At 40.8% G+C, this 18,451-nt stretch overlaps 1 protein-coding gene across 4 annotated transcripts in view; it reads right to left on the bottom strand.

The window, feature by feature from the left end:
• The window catches only part of SLC25A36 (solute carrier family 25 member 36), a 65,850-nt gene that overhangs the window by 43,974 nt on the left and 3,425 nt on the right, over nucleotides 1-18,451 (bottom strand). For 2 of the 4 annotated variants that reach the window (XM_048863395.2, XM_048863394.2), the window contains exons 2-3: nucleotides 18,118-18,340; nucleotides 17,664-17,772 (exon numbers count right to left, since the gene is read on the bottom strand). The exons of the other annotated variants lie outside the window; for them this stretch is intronic. In XM_048863395.2, the coding sequence (XP_048719352.1) occupies nucleotides 17,664-17,671 (8 nt within the window). In that variant the 5' untranslated portion in view covers nucleotides 17,672-17,772; nucleotides 18,118-18,340. The remainder of the gene's footprint in view (nucleotides 1-17,663; nucleotides 17,773-18,117; nucleotides 18,341-18,451) is intronic. 4 annotated transcript variants of the gene reach the window in all.

Genomic DNA, 18,451 nt, shown 5'->3' with positions numbered 1-18,451 from the left:
CTAATATCTACATACCCATCTGCTCAATGCACACTTCGCACAAAAAAACCTCTCAGGGAAAATAAGTAAAAATAGAAAGTACATGAATCATGATTAGGGCATGAAGAACACCAATGGTTCTTTACTGCTACCACTGCTGAAAAAGTACATGCCTCACAACCTCAAAAAAGGCTTAAATATTATTCCACTTCCCCAGATGAGTTTATACAAACAATCCCCCAATTGATAAATCCAGAGTTCTAGACTTCACTCTGATCATTCTAATTTTTGCAGATTTAAGTCAGAACCTTACTGTTAAATTAAATATAATGATACCAATTCTACTTGCAGCTACACTAGGGGTACTCCAACTGAATTCAATAGAAGTGGTGCTTGCTTAGCTGAAGGCAGAACTGGGGGCATTGTTTGGAATAAGATTCTAACCATCAAATATTTTCTGTTGAAAGACTAGGAAAGTCTCAAAACTGATAACTGTTTAAAACTTCTGTTGATTTAACAGCTCTTTTCACCTACCTGTTAATATTACCATATAGTGTTTCACTTAATGATTAGGGGTAAAAACCCATTGAGTTCAACAGGGCCAGGATTTCACCTTAGGAGTTAAAACTTTCCGGTAATAGATAGTGATTCTAAAAAAATTAATGTAATGCTCATGAAAGGTCCCAGAGACAGAACCCAGGAGAATGAAATCCACTCTATCCAAAGAACAGGTAACAGTGAGAGTTTCTTCACCCTGCCACTATGCTACAGTACTGATATACTTCCCACCCAAATGTAGTTTAGCTTCTGTATGAATCCTCAATCCTTTCTTGCTGCACAGAAGGCCACAAAATTCATGCCAATTATGATTATGGTTTCTGTATTGCATCCCACTAGACTAAATTCACAAACAGTTATATAGGCAATAATAAAAGTTTGGTCATCTTCACCCATACTACATTGAAATGAGTGACCCAGAAATATCTCATTACCAATCCCCAGATCCATTCAGTCTCTTCTCCAATTCCAAGATTAGTCTAAAGTGAATTAGATTAACTTCCAAGTTTTAAATAGAAGCACATGTTTCTTGACCATTTCTATTCTCAGCACCCTGAGTCACTATACAGTCACTAAGGGATTAGGCGTCTCAACATACTAACAAAGAGTGTCTATGTATTAAATACTAAATAGATTCCAAAACTGGAGTTCAAATAATATAGTGATGGGGCCATAAGCACTTTCACACATAGAAAAGCTAAAATAGCCTAGGGCAATGGTTTTTAACCTTTTTTCATTTGCGGGCCCCTAAAATTATGAATGGAGGTGTGGACCCTTTTGGAAATCTTAGACATAGTCTGTGGACCCCCCAGGGGTCCACGGACCACAGGCTGAAAACCACTGGCCTAGGGAAGTACGATAGAATATTAGCTTATTAAATTAACTGCACATATCTTAACTTGGTAGTGAAAGTAATTTTAAAACTAAAACTTCTTATTTACAGCCATACAAATATATACATATATAACAGACCTGTTCTATCCTAGCTCTTATATACTCTTTTCATCATTAGATTTCAAAGTTCTTTACAAAGGAGGTGCAATTTATTTTGCACTGACTCTCTACTTCATGCCATTTGGAACATTTTCCATCCATAGCCTGAATATATTTTAAATGCTACAACATGTTAACAAATGTGTTATCTTTACACAAAGCGATATACAATCAAGAATATATGAAACTGCTGCTATTACCATGTTAAACCAGACTTATACAATAAATGCCTGCATTGTTTTTCCATTCATGGTATGTACATAACATCAGCTAGGGCGAAGCATTAGAACACTAAAGATACAACGTTCATTACAGTCATAGTAATAAATTTATTTCTAACACTGGCTTCAGATTCACATTGCCAGGACAAAAGAAGGAGTACTTATGCTTTCTATCCCATAAATGTTTTGCTTGCTGAGTACTTCCAATTTGTAAGGAAAAGAAACATATCATTTTCTTGGATGCAGGAGAAGAGGGGCAGAATATTAAGATCCAAATGAGTAAAGAACAGGGCTATACTTTCAGGGAACAAATGTTTTGCAGGTCCAAGGTCTGGGATTTGCTTTGCTAAATAGTAGCCCAGGTTCAAACACAGAACCATTACCTTATCAACCACAAAAGCTACCTATGAATGCTATTAACCAGTAGAAAACTAAGCTGGTAATACAGCATTTGATTTCACACTGGTTGGTTCTTAAGATACCAAATATTAATATATCTCACACTAATCAGAAGCCATCTTGATCTCTCCCACACAAACTTCATTCCAGCCTGGTTTTACTGGTGGTTATTTCACACATTTAGAGCATGCACCAGGGCTGTGCACCAGGCATTGTCAGACTTTCCTTTTGTGGATCACATTGGGAGACTGTCTTCTGAATCCCTTCCCCTCTCATCCACAATCATATGGAGGACCCCTGTCCCATTTGTCATCACATAACATCCCTGTGTGAACTACAGAAGTTGTTTACATGTAGGTAGTTCACACAGGGATGTTATGTGATGACATCTGAAAGTTTGGTAGCCTTTCCTCCAAACAGTATTAAACATTACTCTCTATCCCTAGGACTTTGTAAGGCTGCTATAGTGATTTTAATGATTGGATGCCACCTACTTAATACTATTTTTGCCCAATCTTTTTGTTAACTATGTAAAACTTTCACAGTTTTATAAGACTGGAGACATGATTTGTCCTTCCACTGCTTAATCAATCACAAATCTGGAAAAGTGGAAAATTTGAAAATCTGTGCCCATCCCCATGCCCATCCTCACCCCCAAAGGCTAGCTGTAAAACATCCAGTCTTACCTTTTAAAATCTGTGCAGTTATTTTTAACAAGGTTTTCAAAAATATCTTGCAGTACACATCTGAAGTAAGGTTTTTTTAAAAAGATTTTTCCCAAAAAGTTAAAGTTGCAGGCTTTAGAAAATGCAAAACTACAAAGCATTCTTTATTGTTACCTTGAACTTTTACCAAGTTTAAGTCATTAATCTGTGAAGGTTTCAGTAATTTAAATTAGGAACTAGTACATATATTTCTTCACACAAGTTTAGACAATGTTGATTCCATTTTTTAAAAATTATTTGCTGAAGGGGAAAAGAAATTAAATGGAATGAAACTTGGCATTCAAAGGACCCGTCTAGGAAATCTCTTCACCCCTATTTAAATCATCTATGCCGTTGGTTCTCAACCTGGGGTGCATGTATCCCCAGGGGTTCACAGAGGTCTTCCAGGGGGTACATCAACTCATCTAGCTATTTGCCTGGTTTTAGAACAAGCTACATAAAAAGCACTAGCAAACTCAGTACAAACTAAAATTTCTCACAATGATTTTTTAATACTGTTCTATATAATAGATCAGTGGTTCCCAAATTGTGGGCAAGCTCATTTTAATGAGGTCACCAGGGCCAAGCCCAAGCCCTGCTGCACGGGGATGAAGCCAAAGCCCGAGTTTTTAAGTGAGGCAAAACTTGAGGGTACACTAGACAAATCAGCCTCCTGAAAGGGGTACAGTAGTCTGGAAAGGTTGAGAACCACTAATCTATTAAGTTATTTTCAAAATAAGGGTAAAAAACAAATATAGCTATTTCAATATTTAGGTATTGTGGTTTGAGATGCTTTTTTTCCTTTTATCAATATACAGTAAAAGTGCCCCTTTTTAGATTAAGTAGAGTTGTGCAGGCAGATCATTTAAATGCAGAGTAAGTGAATGTTTTTAGAAATTTAGAAGTGGGTATAGGAAAGGGAAACAGACAAGAACTATTACAGTGAATTATTTTAAAAGAGGCTTTTTGGATTTTACTTATTAATGAGACAGATATAAATATTTTCTCCTCTCACAGTTACATGGATGTAGGATAAAGAATTGTAGAGTGCCTCATTTCTAAAATGATAGCATATATGGTGAATGCTTGACATAATAAACTCATATAACCTATGCCATAGTCTGCAGTGTAGATTTATATACACTCTGCATATGAATTATTGCTGATACAGGGCATGCTATTCTTTATCAGTCAAAGAACTACACAACCTTTAAGTCTCAGCACCATTAGAAGAGATGCAAATATTAACTTTTATAGACAGGAAAACTGAGGCATGGAGCTATTAGATGACTAGCCAAGATCATACCAGAAGTACATGACACAGCTAGAAACACAGCCGTGATTTCCTGACTCACAGACTGTGCTTTAGTCACAAGACTATCCTCTCTCTCTCTCTTTAGTCCTGTTGATTAGGAAGATCTTTAAAGTGAAAGCTTCTATTTCGTTATCACATTAAGAGTTCTCCTGCACAGCTCCAACATGTGTTCGGATGGTTGTGTACGTGGAAGTACATAACAAGGGGAGAGCTGTAGGTCTTATGACAGCTACAAATAAACAGCAACTGTGTACAATTTTCTTTGTGCAAACATTAACACTCTTAGTATGGAGATGTGTCAGCTGCACTGATAAAATAAGCTAATGGCCTTGGGGTAGCATGTTAAAGAGGTCTCACTACACACTGACAGAAAAGATTCATTCCCACCACCATCTCTCATCTTAAGGTACAAATCCCTTTAACAGTTTTTAAATGTAACACAGAAAGTTAAGGCTAAAATCACCTCCTCATTCTTTGGCTGGTGTTGGAGCTGATTTGAAGCCACCTGAAAGTGACCCTTGTTAGTAGCATGCTATTTGATACCATAGGAGCTCTGCAGGCTGTGACACTGACATCCAACAAGGCCCTTGGAGATGGAGTTTCAGCCCTTGCTTTCAAGTAAAAAGACATTTAAAAAAAAAAAAAATCAGACCCATTTCTTTCATTAGAGCTTGACATTTGGTGTCCTTATTTCCCCCTTCTCCACTTACTCTGCATGGGATAATTTTGTAGAGTTCACAATGAACTCTCTTTGGGCTTGATTCTTGCAGCATTTCCATTTCTCTTCAGCAAGACCTGAACCAGTGTGAACCATGTTTCACTATATTAAGAAAAAAAGTACCAGTACAGCTCATCTGTTAGGATTATAATATTTCATTTAACCACCTGCTTACAGTAGCTAAGAAGACAGGTACATGGAGATAAGAAGCTCACTTTTATGCATACGTTACTCCTGACAGAATTCTGTGCCCCTACAGGAGTGCAGAATTCATATGGCCTGCATATTTCTGTGCCCCCCGCAAAGAAAAGTGCTAAAGAAATCTGCAAGGGGACACGCACCTCTTCCCCAGCAGCCCAGGCATGGGCTGATCATCGTCAGGGGGTGGGGCTGGGCATGCGCACCTGCCAACAAGCAAGAGAGAAACTCCCTCTCCCTTGCTATTGCAGCTCACCTGGGACGTGGAGGGGTAGGGGCGTTTTGTTTTGTTTTTTATTATGCACCAGGAAAGCTCTTTCCCCCAGGCAGAAATGTAGCAGCCTGCCTGCTTAGTAACATTGTTAAATGTTCCTATTGTCAGTTAACTGTTCCCATTCTCAGTCAATTCCCGCAGGAGCATAAAACCTGTAAGAGTTTTAAGGCCCCTACATTGCCAGAGTGATGTAAATCCTTATAAATGACAGTAAGGGAATCAGCAAGGAAGATCTATGCGCTTTCTCACTTTTCTCCTGTGCCAAAGTGGCACAATGGAGTTAGATTACAGCTCAGGATTTATTTTACTTACATATTGCAAGAAGAAGAAAGGGGGGGGGGGGGAAGAGACTCTGAGGGGAAATAAAACATTTACCAAGCAGTCCAAATGTCAGGACAATCAAAACCAAGCACTTCCCAAAGAACCCAGCCAGGTCAAGGTCAATTATTAGCAAAACTGTAGGTCTTTCATGTGTGAAAGTCTGAGCAATTTAAAATGACATTCTATTTATTTTTTTTGCGCTGTTTGGTGTTCCATAATGTAATTTAAATGAAAATCCAGGATTATAATTGGAATACAAGGTATTAGTTACCAAGTGTTTGTAACTTAACTTTCATGTGTTTAGGAAATACTGAATAGTTATTCACAAAAAGAAAAGGAGTACTTGTGGCACCTTAGAGACTAACCAATTTATTTGAGCATGAGCTTTCGTGAGCTACAGCACACTTGAAGTGAGCTGTAGCTCACGAAAGCTCATGCTCAAATAAATTGGTTACTCTCTAAGGTGCCACAAGTACTCCTTTTCTTTTTGCGAATACAGACTAACACGGCTGTTACTCTGAAACCTGAATAGTTATTGTGACTTTTTTCTGTATTGTAGTTTAAATAAAATTACCAAAACAATTGAAACTGGTATTATTATACTGCATTATTTTGACAAATAGAATATGCAGAATTATTTAATTTTTTGACACAGAGTCCCCCCAGAAGTAATATGCCAGCAGTCAACGACTGGTCACTAAATTCCTGGAGACTGTAACAGACACTGTTTAATGACACATACTACAGCCTTATTAAAAATGTAACTATAAGCAGAAAGAATATGAACTAACAGGTAGGTACAATTGACAGTGGAAAGCCAACCACTAAAGTAGCCCTTTATGCTTTCGATACTCTTTCTCTACTTTTTGCTCTGTCATCAAAGCAGTGATTTTATGAACACCACTGGTTTTTCCTTGGCACAGGATTTGTACTCCTATGTACAGCTGGTTGTCCAAAAGGATACTGTAAGGTAAAAAGTTACATTAAGACAATGGCCCTTGCGTAGTTAATGGCCCTTATATCTTCCCTCCCACCCCCTATCATTTAGCTTGTTTACTTTTTGTATTTCATTTAGCTTTGGTGATGGGAAGAGATTAAACCATTTTCATTTCCAGGGAAAAGTAAAAGTAAAAAAATATTGTAAAAATATTTATTTTAGCATTTTTAAACAAAACAAAAACACACCACCACCACACAGACAATCAACTTCTCTAGATTTTTGCACTTGACCTGCCAGATTAGAGAATGGTGTAGGGAGGGGAAGGTTCAATAGCGATTTTGTAATAATGCATCAGCTGTTTACTTGTCTGGATGGAAGGAAAACTTCCAAACGTTGAGGAACTGAATACAATGCAGTTATTAACTGTAGTCACAAGGCTTACCGAACTGGCACTGAAACATTAAGTGAAGCCTTGATCCTGAAAATAAATGCATTGTAAAAAAGATACAAAATTAAAATTGAATTTTAATGTGAATTGTTAGTACTGACAAAAATAAACCTGTGCATGCCCCTTCACTATGATTCAACAGACAGAATCTGTGGGTAAAGAACTGAAATATCAGACATGCTGCTAAACATAAAGTTCCTTGTATGTCTGTACAGGTTATTTACAAATAGGTCAGTTACTCTGACAGTGGCATAAATAAGACCAAAGTGCATTTTAATAGGAAACAGGTGTTACCACTGTATAGGAGTAAATTCCCAATATTAGTCTTCAATATTTATTGCACACATAATTTATTTACTAAGACGGACACCAAAAATACATAGAAAGAAACACCCACTTCTTTGTGTTCATAATTCGGGCATACTATTAATAGATGGCCAAACTACTATAGTTTACTAAAGAGAGATTCTATACCCGTGTTACTCAGACTGAGGCTCACAAGCAGCCCTTTAAGGTGTCTTCTGTAGCTCTTTGCAGCACATGATATTAAAACACTATGTGATTTAATTAATAAGCTAAGATATTAACAGATCAGGATACTTTTATTACGTTATTAACCAACTGTAGTTGACAGAATCATAGGACTGGAAGGAACCTTGAGAGGTTGTTTACTCCAGTCCCCTGCACTCAAGGCAGAACTGAGTATGGGGGGGAGGGATAGCTCAGTAGTTTGAGCATTGGCCTGCTAAACCCAGGGTTGTGAGTTCAATGCTTGAGGGGGCCATTTAGGGATCTGGGGCAAAAATTGGGGATTGGTCCTGCTTTGAGCAGGGGGTTGGACTAGATGACCTCCTGAGGGCCCTTCCAACCCCCATATTCTATGATTATCTAGACATTCCTGACAGGTGTTTGTCTAACCTGCTCTTAGAAACCTCCAATGATGGAGATTCCACAACCTCCATGTAGGCAATTTATTCCAGTGCTTAACCACCCTGACAGGAAGATTTTCCTCATGTCCAACCTAAACCTCCCTTGCTGCAATTTAAGCCCATTGCTTTTTGTCCTATTCTTAGAGTTTAAGAAAAAACAATCTTTCTCCCTCTTCCTTGTAACAACCTTTTATGTACTTGAAAACTGTTATCATGCCTCCCCCATCCCCAGTCTTCTCTTTTCCAGACTAAACAAACCCAATTTTTTTCCATCTTCCCTCATAGGTCATGTTTTCTAGACCTTTAATCACTTTTGTTGCTCTTCTCTGGACTCTCTTCAATTTGTCCACATCCTTCCTGAAACGTGGCACCCAGAACTGGACACAATACTCCAGTTGAGGCCTAATCAGTGCAGAGTACAGCAGAAGAATTACTTCTCTGGTCTTGCTTACAACACTCCTGCTAATACATCCCAGAAGGATGTTTGCTTCTTTTGCAACAGTGTAACACTGTTGACTCATATTTAGCTTGTGGTCCACTATGACCCCCATTTTGTACTTGTGCAACTGATTGTTCCTTCTTAAATGAAGTACTTTGTATTTATTGAATTTCATCCTATTTACTGCAGATCATTTCTCCAGTTTGTCCAGATCATTTTGAATTTTAATCCTATCCTCCAAAGCACTTGCAACCACTCCCAGCGTGGTATCATCCACAAACTTTATAAGTGTACTCTCTATGCCATTATCTAAATCACTGATGAAGATATTGAACTGGACCCACAACTCATCCCTGCAGGACCCCACTCATTGTGTCCTCCCAGCATGACTGTGAAACCACTGATAACTACTTTCTGGGAACCATTTTCTAACCAGTTTTGCACCCACCTTAGAGTGTCTCGATCTAGGTTGCATTTCCCTAGTTTATGAGAAGGTCGTGCAAGACAGTACCAAAAGCTTCACTAAAGTTAAGATATACCATGTCTACCACTTCCCCCCATTCACAAGACTTGCTACCCTGTTAAAGAAAGCCATCAGGTTGGTTTGACCCGATTTATTCTTGATAAATCCATACTGACTGTTACTTATCACCTTATCTTCTAGACGTTTGCAAATTGATTGCTTAATTATTTGCTCCATTATCTTTCCGGGTACAGAAGTTAAGCTGACCAGTCTGTAACTTCCTGGGTTGTACTTATTTCCCTTTTTATAGATGGGCAAATATATAGTGCCATCTTCCAATCCTCTAGAATCTCTCCTGTCTTCCATGACTTTTCAAAGATAATTGCTAATGGCTCAGATATCTCCTTAGTCAGTTCCCTGAGTATTCTAGGATGTATTTCATCAGGCCCTGGTGATTTGAAGACATCTCATATGTCTAAGTAATTTTTAACTTCTTTCCCTATTTTAGCCTCTTCTGATCCTACCTCATTTTCACTGATATTCACTGTGTTAGACATCCAATCACCACCAACCTTCTCGGTGAAAACTGAAACAGAAGTCATGAAGCACCTCTGCCATTTCCACATTTTCTGTTATTGTTTCCTCCAAACACCCCCCTGCCCCCCCCCCCACCAACAGGCTCATCCTATCCTTGGTCTTCCTCGTGCTTCTAATGTATTTGTAGAATGTTTTCCCGTTACCCTATATGTCTCTAGCTAGTTTGATCTCATTTTGTCCCTAATAGTAATACCTGCTCAGCCATTTCACTGAGAGAATAATATCACTAGTATTTAATCAATTACAATTGGTTAACAACATAGTAAAAGTATCCTGATTTTTATATATAAAAATACTAAAAGAAACAATGAATTCACACCACTGTGGCTTTTTTGGGTATTGTTGATCGCTAATTTAGCTCCAGAACCACTAAGGTCTGAGTCTTACTGCTATACCCAAACTGCTATCACCAAAGAACTTCATCATTCTCCTCCCATAACCCTCCCCATAGACTTAACTTCTTTTTGAGGGGATGGGGATGGAGGCTTTTTTTAGTTTGTGGCTTAACACAAATCATTGTAAATCATGATTTAGAGAGCCAATATGAAAAAGAAGAGATACACTTACTTCTCTGTCATAGAACAGTCAGTATTTTGTTAATTATTTCAAGGCCTGATCCTGCAAATACTCATGCTTGTAATTTTACTCCCGTCAGTAGCCCCAGTGACTGTAACTCAGGTGAGTAAAGCTGCTTGTGAGTAACTTTTTGAAGGGGTCAGGTACTAGGTCATGTCACAATGCAAATCAAAACCAATGGTTTCTAATTGGAGAGTTTAACGCATACACCCCAATATCGAAAAGCTGCTTTGCACAGGCTGAACCCAGGGCTCACACACAGCAATTCACAAGATTAAGGCCTACATCTGGCAGGTACTGTATTTTTAAACGTATATTTATCAAAAGCCTTATCAGCTTTAGCAAATATTTTGTGGCATGTTCCTCTTATAGCCTATAATTTTTCCTCTGATTCGTAATTTTGTGTTATATCTTGGGTTCTGAGCCACAATTTGATCTGCACAAGTGGACTCCTGTGCCCACAGAGAGCCCTGATGATTTAAAGACTGCACAATTGGCACTTTGCTGTAAATCCACTGACGCACAAGACAAAAACTGGTAGGAAGATATTTAAAATAAATAAGTAAAAAATGAAGAAAGACTATCACTATTCCTCCTAATATACAAATTATGGCCATAAACCTGCGAATTATGGGGTACAGGCAGACTCCTGAGACCAAGAGAAGCTCCTCTGTCCACACACTGAAACTTGTAGGCCACTTTTCCAGCCTGTTTCTGCTAAGTTTCAACACAGGAGATGTATCCGTCTTTTCTAAACCATGGCTCTACTATAAAAAAAGGAGTATGTAAAAATGGCACATCCATGACAACAGATCTGATTCCTGTGTGCATTCAAAGGGCTATCCACTTACTTCAGTAACAAAAATGAGTCTGGCTTTGTTCGTGTTTTTAAATATCATTAGCACCACAAACACCAGCACAGTTAACACAGTGACAGTCTCAATAAAGGCAGGGGTGGGCAAACTTTTTGGCCCAAGGGCCACATCGGCATTGTGAAACTCTTATGGAGGGCCAGGTAGGGAAGGCTGTGCCTCCCCAAATGGCCTGGCCCCCGCCCCCTCCCACTTCCCGCTCCCTGACTGCCCCCCTCAGAACCCCTCACCCATCCAACCCCCCCCCAGCTCCTTGTCTCCTGACCGCCCCCTCCTGAGACCCCCCCCCCCGAGACCCCACCGCCATCCAACCCCCCCCCCCCGTTGCCTTCCCCTGACTGCCCTGACCCCTATCCACACCCCTGACCCCTGACAGACCCCCTGGGACTCCCACACCTATCCAACCCCCTGTTCCCCACCCCCTGACTGCCCCCCCGGAACTCCCTGCCCCTTATCCAAACACCCCCCACCCTCCCCCCCCAATCATGCCGCTCAGAGCAGCGGGAGCTTGCAGCCCCAACACCTGGCCAGAACCAGCCACAGTGCTGCGCTGCCCAGCAGGAGCGGCGGGCCAGAGCACTGGTGGCACCCGGAGGCTGCGGGGAGAAGGAACAGCGGGGGAGGGGCCAGGGGCTAGCCTCCCCGGCCGGAGCTCAGGGGCCAGGCAGGACAGTCCATAATGAGTGTGAAGCTTGGTTGAGGTGGTGAAGTCAGAGGGTGGGATATTTCCCAGGGGATGCCTTACTGCTTTGCAATTGGCTAAGCCTGCAAGGGTTAACTCGTTAATGTAGCTTCACACTCTACAAGGCAGAACGAATGGAGGGAGGGGAGACAGCATGGCAGACAGAGACAAAGACACACACCCTGTGTGTGAGAGAGAGAGAGATGCGCACTGCTCCTTTAAGTACACTGCCTTGTTAAGTTAATCAGCAAGCTGAGATGGCAGGAAGCTCCCTCCTTCCTGAGCCCTGTCATGTGTCCCCCCTGCACTATGGAGATGGGGCAAGCGGGGTGCAGGAGCAGGGGGACACCCTGACATTAGCCCCCCCTCTTGCCCCCCCTCCCCCCCATACAGCGAGCAGGAGGAGAGCAGCTGCAAGGCAGAGGGCAGGAGCAGCACATGGCAGTGGGGGGAGGGACAGCTGAACTGCCGGCAACTGATAGCCTGTTGGGAGGCTGCTGCTGCACAGGGAACTTAGGGGAGCAGGGAGCTGATGGGGGGGCTGCTTGGTTCCGAGCCCCCACCAGCTAGCTGCAATGGGCTGCTCTTCCTGCAAGCAGTGGATAAAGCAGAAGGCTGCCAAATGACATAAGGGAGCATTGCACAACTTGAAAGGAGCATGTTCCCTAATTGATCAGCAACAGAACAATGAAACAACGTTAACTGGGACAACTTTAAGTGAGGAGTTACTGTAAATACATGAGGAGTCGCGTTAATGTGAATGGGATTAGTCACCTGTTTAAAGCTAGCAGGTGCATGGAAGTGTTCTCAGGAGTAGGGACTTGGGTGTGACAGCAATAGGTAAACAATTTTCAGACAAAAAAAAAAAGATTTCTGAAGTCGATGGGAGCTACTAGTTCAGAATAGGGTTGCCAACTTTCTACTTGCACAAAACCAAACACGCTTTCCCTGCCCCTGTGGCCCTGCCCCTTTTATGAGGGTCCCGTTGTCCCCCCGGCTCCCTCCATCCCACCCTCCCTCTGTCACTCGCTCTCCCCACCCTCCCTCACTCACTCATTTTCACTGGGCTGGCTCAGGGGCCGGGGTTCAGGAGTGGGTGATGGCTCTAGCTGGGTGTGCGGGCTCTGGGGTGGGGCCAGGGATGAAGGATTTGTGGTGCAGGAGGGGGCTCCAGGCTGAGGTGCAGGGGGGAGTGAGGTGGTGCAGACTCTGGGGTGGGGCTGAGGGATTTGGGGTATAGGAGGGTGCTCCAGGCTGGGACCAATGGGTTCGGAGTGTGGGAGGGGAATCAGGGCTGGGGCAGGGGATTGGGAGGGGGTCAGGGGTACAGGCTCTGGGCGGCGCTTATCTCAAGCAGCTCTCAGAAACAGCAGCAGCAGCAGCATGTCCCCTCTCTGGCTCCTATGCAGAGGCGTGGCCAGGTGGCTCTAGGCGCTGCCACATCCCAACAGCTCCCATTGGCTGCGATTCCCGGCTGGTGGGGGCTGCGGAGCCAGCACTTGGGGCTGGGGCAGCATGCTGAGCCCCCTGGCTGCACCTACATGTCGGAGCTGGAGAAGGGACAAGCCTCTGCTTCTGGGACCTGCATGGAGCCATGGCAGGGAGGGAGCCTGCCTTAGCCCTGCTGACCAGACTTTTAACGGCCCAGTCAGCAGTGCTGACTGGAGCCGCCAGGGTCCCTTTTCGACCAGGCGTTCTAGTCGAAAAATGAACACCCTGGCAACCCTAGTTAAGCACAACAAAGCATCCAGGGAATGCACTTGATCCATAAAATATAGCAAGGGATCTAACAATATTAGCCAGCAGAAAGGCTCATTATTCAGCTGTTCAGGTCTTACTGGTTTATTTTAAAAGCTCAAAACTTAATTTTTTTTTTAAAAGCACATGACAAAAAGCCAACACCTTCTTATAAAAGCCTAAAACAAAAGGGAATATTTCCACCACTTAAAAATAAAATCCTAATCAAATTTTTTTTTTAAATTCTGATAGCTTTCAAACAAACACAAAGAATCTGGCAGTGACACTGAACTGATTTTCATTATCCAAGTTGAGAGAACTGCAAAAACATGAAAATAAAACAAAAACAAAGCATAAATAGTAACACATAAATTGGAGTTTCTGTTACTAACAGAAGTAAATAAATTTGTTTATAACTTCATCGTTATGTTGACAGTGACCCTTTAAATAACATCAGCTTTCTAACAGAACATTCTAGATATGCCACAATTCTCAAAATATCATCAGCTATTTTTAATGCACAGAAGTTCAAAGTAGTAACACCCAATTCATGGAGCAAATTACAGTGTCTCAATTTTAAACATACATTGGGTTTTTCTGAGAGGATTATTTGGGCAAAAGAGGAAGGGGAAGTTGCAGGGAGGAGGGCATTGGGGTAGCCTAGGAAAGGAAGAGGATCAGGACTAAATCTGAAATATATCAAAGTATACTAATTTGCGCCAAGAGTCTTAAGTTTGGGAAAGTGGGTTTGGTCCAGTGGTTAGGACAACTGAAACAAAGCTGGCAGTACTTTTTGCCTTATTGTTATGAATGACCTCCCAATAGTCTAATCATACAGGCCCGGTACAAAACAAAAAACAACTCCCCCCACCCCCCAAATTAGCAATGAGTTAACATCTTAAACTGAACACAGGGAACTATCAGTGCATGAATCCTTCCTTTTAGACACTAACACTGTTAATCTGTACAGTATACCTTCATCGTATGAATTAAAAAGACTTAACTCTGTTTCAGTATTTTACAGAGATTCACTAAAAACTACAGGCAAACAAACAGCTTCAGTTATTTTTAGGATTCCAAAGATTTCTGGTTAGGTGTATAGATTGCAGAATGCCCTGGAGACTACCATTGCAGCACGTTTACCTATTCAGGAGAAAGGTCAACTTGCTGCAGGGAACCAAAAAAAACCAAGAGAAAGTTAAGGAACTTCACAGCTCAGCCACACCACTCATTCAAAGAAGTTTCCCACCTCCTATGCAGTACTGTAATGCCTTATCCTTGACTGGTCCCTGAGAACACACAGCCTGAGTTCCTACGGTTTTAAGGATGAACTCACTCTGTGCAACCCCAAGGCCCTGGGCATTTCTGGGACAGAAAGCAAGTCACTCCAACATGGATGCTGGTTACTAAACTAATTTTCATTTGTAACTCTCCAATTTCTAGCACCCCTTTCCCCCCCACCATAAATTCCAAAGTCAGGTACTAAGATGCCCCCGCCCCCCATGAATTCCAAAATCAATTACTAAGGTACATCGTTCTTTTCTGTACAGATTTTTTAAAATGATTCCTGCTACGAACCTTTTCACAGAAGGTCCTATAATCAATCAACATATGTATTTAATGTACATGGTTGGATTGGACTAAAATCTTAATCTAGATGCTACTCAATACAGAAGTCCATTAACATGATTCTCCAATCTTAAAATGTTAAATATTCTGTACTTCCCCTTCCTGGCCTGGGTTAATATGCCTGATCTAGTACCCATCACCAGATTACCTGGGAATACAAATTCATGGACTCAACCAGAAGACAAAGGGCCATTGCTAAAACCTGGTTAATTTTATAGTTCTTAAAAAAAAAAAAAAAAAAAAGAGTTCTAAGAAGTGCAACTAAGCAAGTCTTCAGGTGACTGGAAATCTAACATAAGGTACTGATCCTACATCAAGATCCAGTAGTGCAGATTTCTAATCCCCAGTGCAAGGTGCTCGAAGTTAGCAGGACTCTGCATAGGCACATGGGTTTGTGGCTGTGGATCCTGATGCATGTCTAGAATATAGTACTAATATAATAATATAGTATTAACATAGTACTTTGGCTGTGTTGTAAGTGAGCAGTATCAGTGATTGCACAAGCATACTGTAACACCTACCCAGGCTTGACAGTATATCTAAAAGTACAAATCCTTTTTATCAACTTTTGGTGCTTCTGATGTACAATATTAAAAAGCTTCTGATTAAGCGTGTTAAACCAGGCAAAAGCAAAAAATGTATGTTTTAGTAGGGCTAAATGTCAATGTATACATCTAGAAACAAAGGCTGTAGGCCATACTGACATCATGGGGAACTCTATCCTGGGAAACAGGGACTCTGAAAAAGATTTGTGGGTCATGATGGATAATCTGCTGAACACGAGTTCCCAGTGCAACACTGTGGCCAAAACAGCTAATGTAATCCTTAGATGCATAAACAGGGGAATCTTCAGTAGGAGTAGAGAGGTTATTTTACTTCTATATTTGGCCCTGGTATGACCACTGCTCGAATTCCGTATCAAATTCTGGTGCCCACAATTCAAGAAAGATGTTGATAAATTGGAGACGATTCAGAGAAGAGCCATGAGAAAGATTAAAGGATTAGAACACATGCTTTATAATGACAGACTCAAGGAGCTCAATCTATTTATCTTAGCAAAGAGAAGGTTAAGGAGTTGATTATAGTCTTTAAGTACCTACATGGTAAACAAATATTCATAATAGACTTTTCAGTCTAACAGAAAAAGGTATAACATGATCCAATGGCTGGACGTTGAATCTAGACAGATTCAGACTGGAAATAAGGCATATATTTTTAACACAGAGTAACAAAATCTTTGGAACAACTTACAAAGGAACATGGTGGATTCTCCATCACTGGCAATTTTTAAATCAAGATTGGAAGTTTTTGTAAAAGCTCTGCTGTAGGAATTATTTTGGGGAAGTTCTATTTTGGATCAGACAAAATGATCCCAATGGTCCCTTCTGGCCTTGGATTCTATCAATTATGGTTCTACTGTGTAATTGTTATTTTGCAATAAAAAAAGTCTGAATACTGGTATTTCAGTATACAGATAGTAAAGCAAGGATTCATTCATTTGCTATTTAATACAATATTTCCTTGCAAGTTATTAAAATTGCTTTTCCTTTTTAAGACTAGATGTTCCAATAGCAGAAAAATTTACAAAGTTCTCTGTTACAAAGTGAACAAAATACGAAGTTCTTGTTTTAATAACACCTTTGAATCTCCTACTCATCTTTCTTCTACACATCAAAATAAGCCAATACTTATTTGATGTTTCCCTGCACTATTGACTTTATAGCTCCAAAAGTGACTTCTACCATATTTTGATATATTTTTGAAAGATTCCCATCTTTGAAATCTATAGTAGTCTAAAAGGCAAATTTTGCTGTGACACTAGTAATAAAGATTTCACATAATGGTAGTGACACTTTCATAAAGCTATTGAGGGAGCAGAAATGTACTGGCGGTCAAATTACTCCAGCAGAAATATGTAGTAAAACTTGAATGTTTATTAGGAAAAGGTTTGTGTTGCTTCAATATACACAGGGTATTTCAATGGACGTAAGCCCATGTAAGAAGAGGTACCCTAATTGTTTATTATTTTTAGATAGCTGAATATTATTTCTATTTTAGGTTGGATGTCATAAAACACTGATAATATTTACAGTCATCTTTACATGCTTATTTTTCATAAAATGAAACTGCCAAAGTAAAATGGCTTTAATTTTTAAAAACACTAAACAGGTTGTAGTTGTTGCATAAATTTTCAAAGTTCAGTATGCTACAAAATCAATCAAGCCTGCTATAAAGGGAGCTATGTGAATATGGGGCATGTACATGGGGCTGGGAGGTGGAGAGAGGAAGGCAATCAGAAATAGAATGTGGATCCTTTCAACTCTAGTTCTTTAATTTAAAATCCAGACCAAGCTGGTAGCGGCCAAGAGCTGTTACAATCAGATATTTGTTTGGTGCCAGTTATGAAATGAGCTAGTGATCACAATTCAGTTCTAAGAAGATGCATATGCATCATTAAGTCACTACAACTGACTTCTTTAGGGGTAGTCTCAATACAGAGGCCAAGAATTAAATGGAAATGAAGACTGAACTGCCCCCTCACTCCTAAAGCTAGTCCCCCTCACCCCTAAAGCAAGTGATGTTGGGAGTTTTCTGTTTTGGTCCCATATCTGGAACATTTCATAAGCATTACATTAACCCCAGTAAGATGAATAAAATCCTGTTTTCCTACCTTCCCATATTGTTCCCACCACACACGATTTGAGTAGAGCATTAGATATGGTAACAGTCCTGATAGAAAGCAATATTTTAAAGTGCTCTTCTATATTCTTCAGCAAAATCTAAAATAAAAGGAATCATTCAAGAAAAGATCACTCTTCAGGCTATAAACTAAAGTGACAGAGGGGTTGTTCAGTTACCCTAAATAAATTTCACACTGCTAAATGAATGAATACATACTTTTGGCTATGCTGAGCCAGGATTAGAAGCAAATCTGTGGCTAGCACCCAATGAAAAGTTAATATAAGGTGTCTCAGCACCTTCTGCACAACATAACTTTTGACTCATTTGAAGGGCCTGGTAGCCAGACCACAAAGTTAATAGACCAGACTTCTTCTCAAAGGCATGGAAATTCATTAGCTGCAGAGATTAATAATCTGCATCTGGCCTTGATTCAGTTTACAGACCTTAACCTTGTGTTTACTCTCAAGCAAACTTCTCTCACTCCCTTGGCCTTCCTTTTGTAGAGCTGTCAAGTCACGATGCTGAGATGAGGGTTCAGAATGTTAGAGGCAGCAGGGACTCTCTCTCTCTCCGGCTTTTCTGAAGCTTTACAAGGAGCTGAAACCCAGGAGGTGCTGTCCTGGGCCCTGCTGCTGCATTACTTCTCCTCTCCTTCCACTTGTACGTCTGGAAGGCAGAAACTGGAAGTAATTGTACCTGCCCAGGCACTGTTACAAGGAAAGTGCTGGGGATCAGACACATTCTGCTCATTAAGATCCTAGGTTTCAGAGTAACAGC

This window comes from Caretta caretta, chromosome 9 (genome assembly GCF_965140235.1).
Source record: "Caretta caretta isolate rCarCar2 chromosome 9, rCarCar1.hap1, whole genome shotgun sequence".
In the NCBI taxonomy this organism is placed as follows: domain Eukaryota; kingdom Metazoa; phylum Chordata; order Testudines; family Cheloniidae; genus Caretta; species Caretta caretta.
The sequence above is the reverse complement of the archived record's forward strand: the minus strand, read 5'-3'. Positions and strand labels throughout refer to the sequence as shown.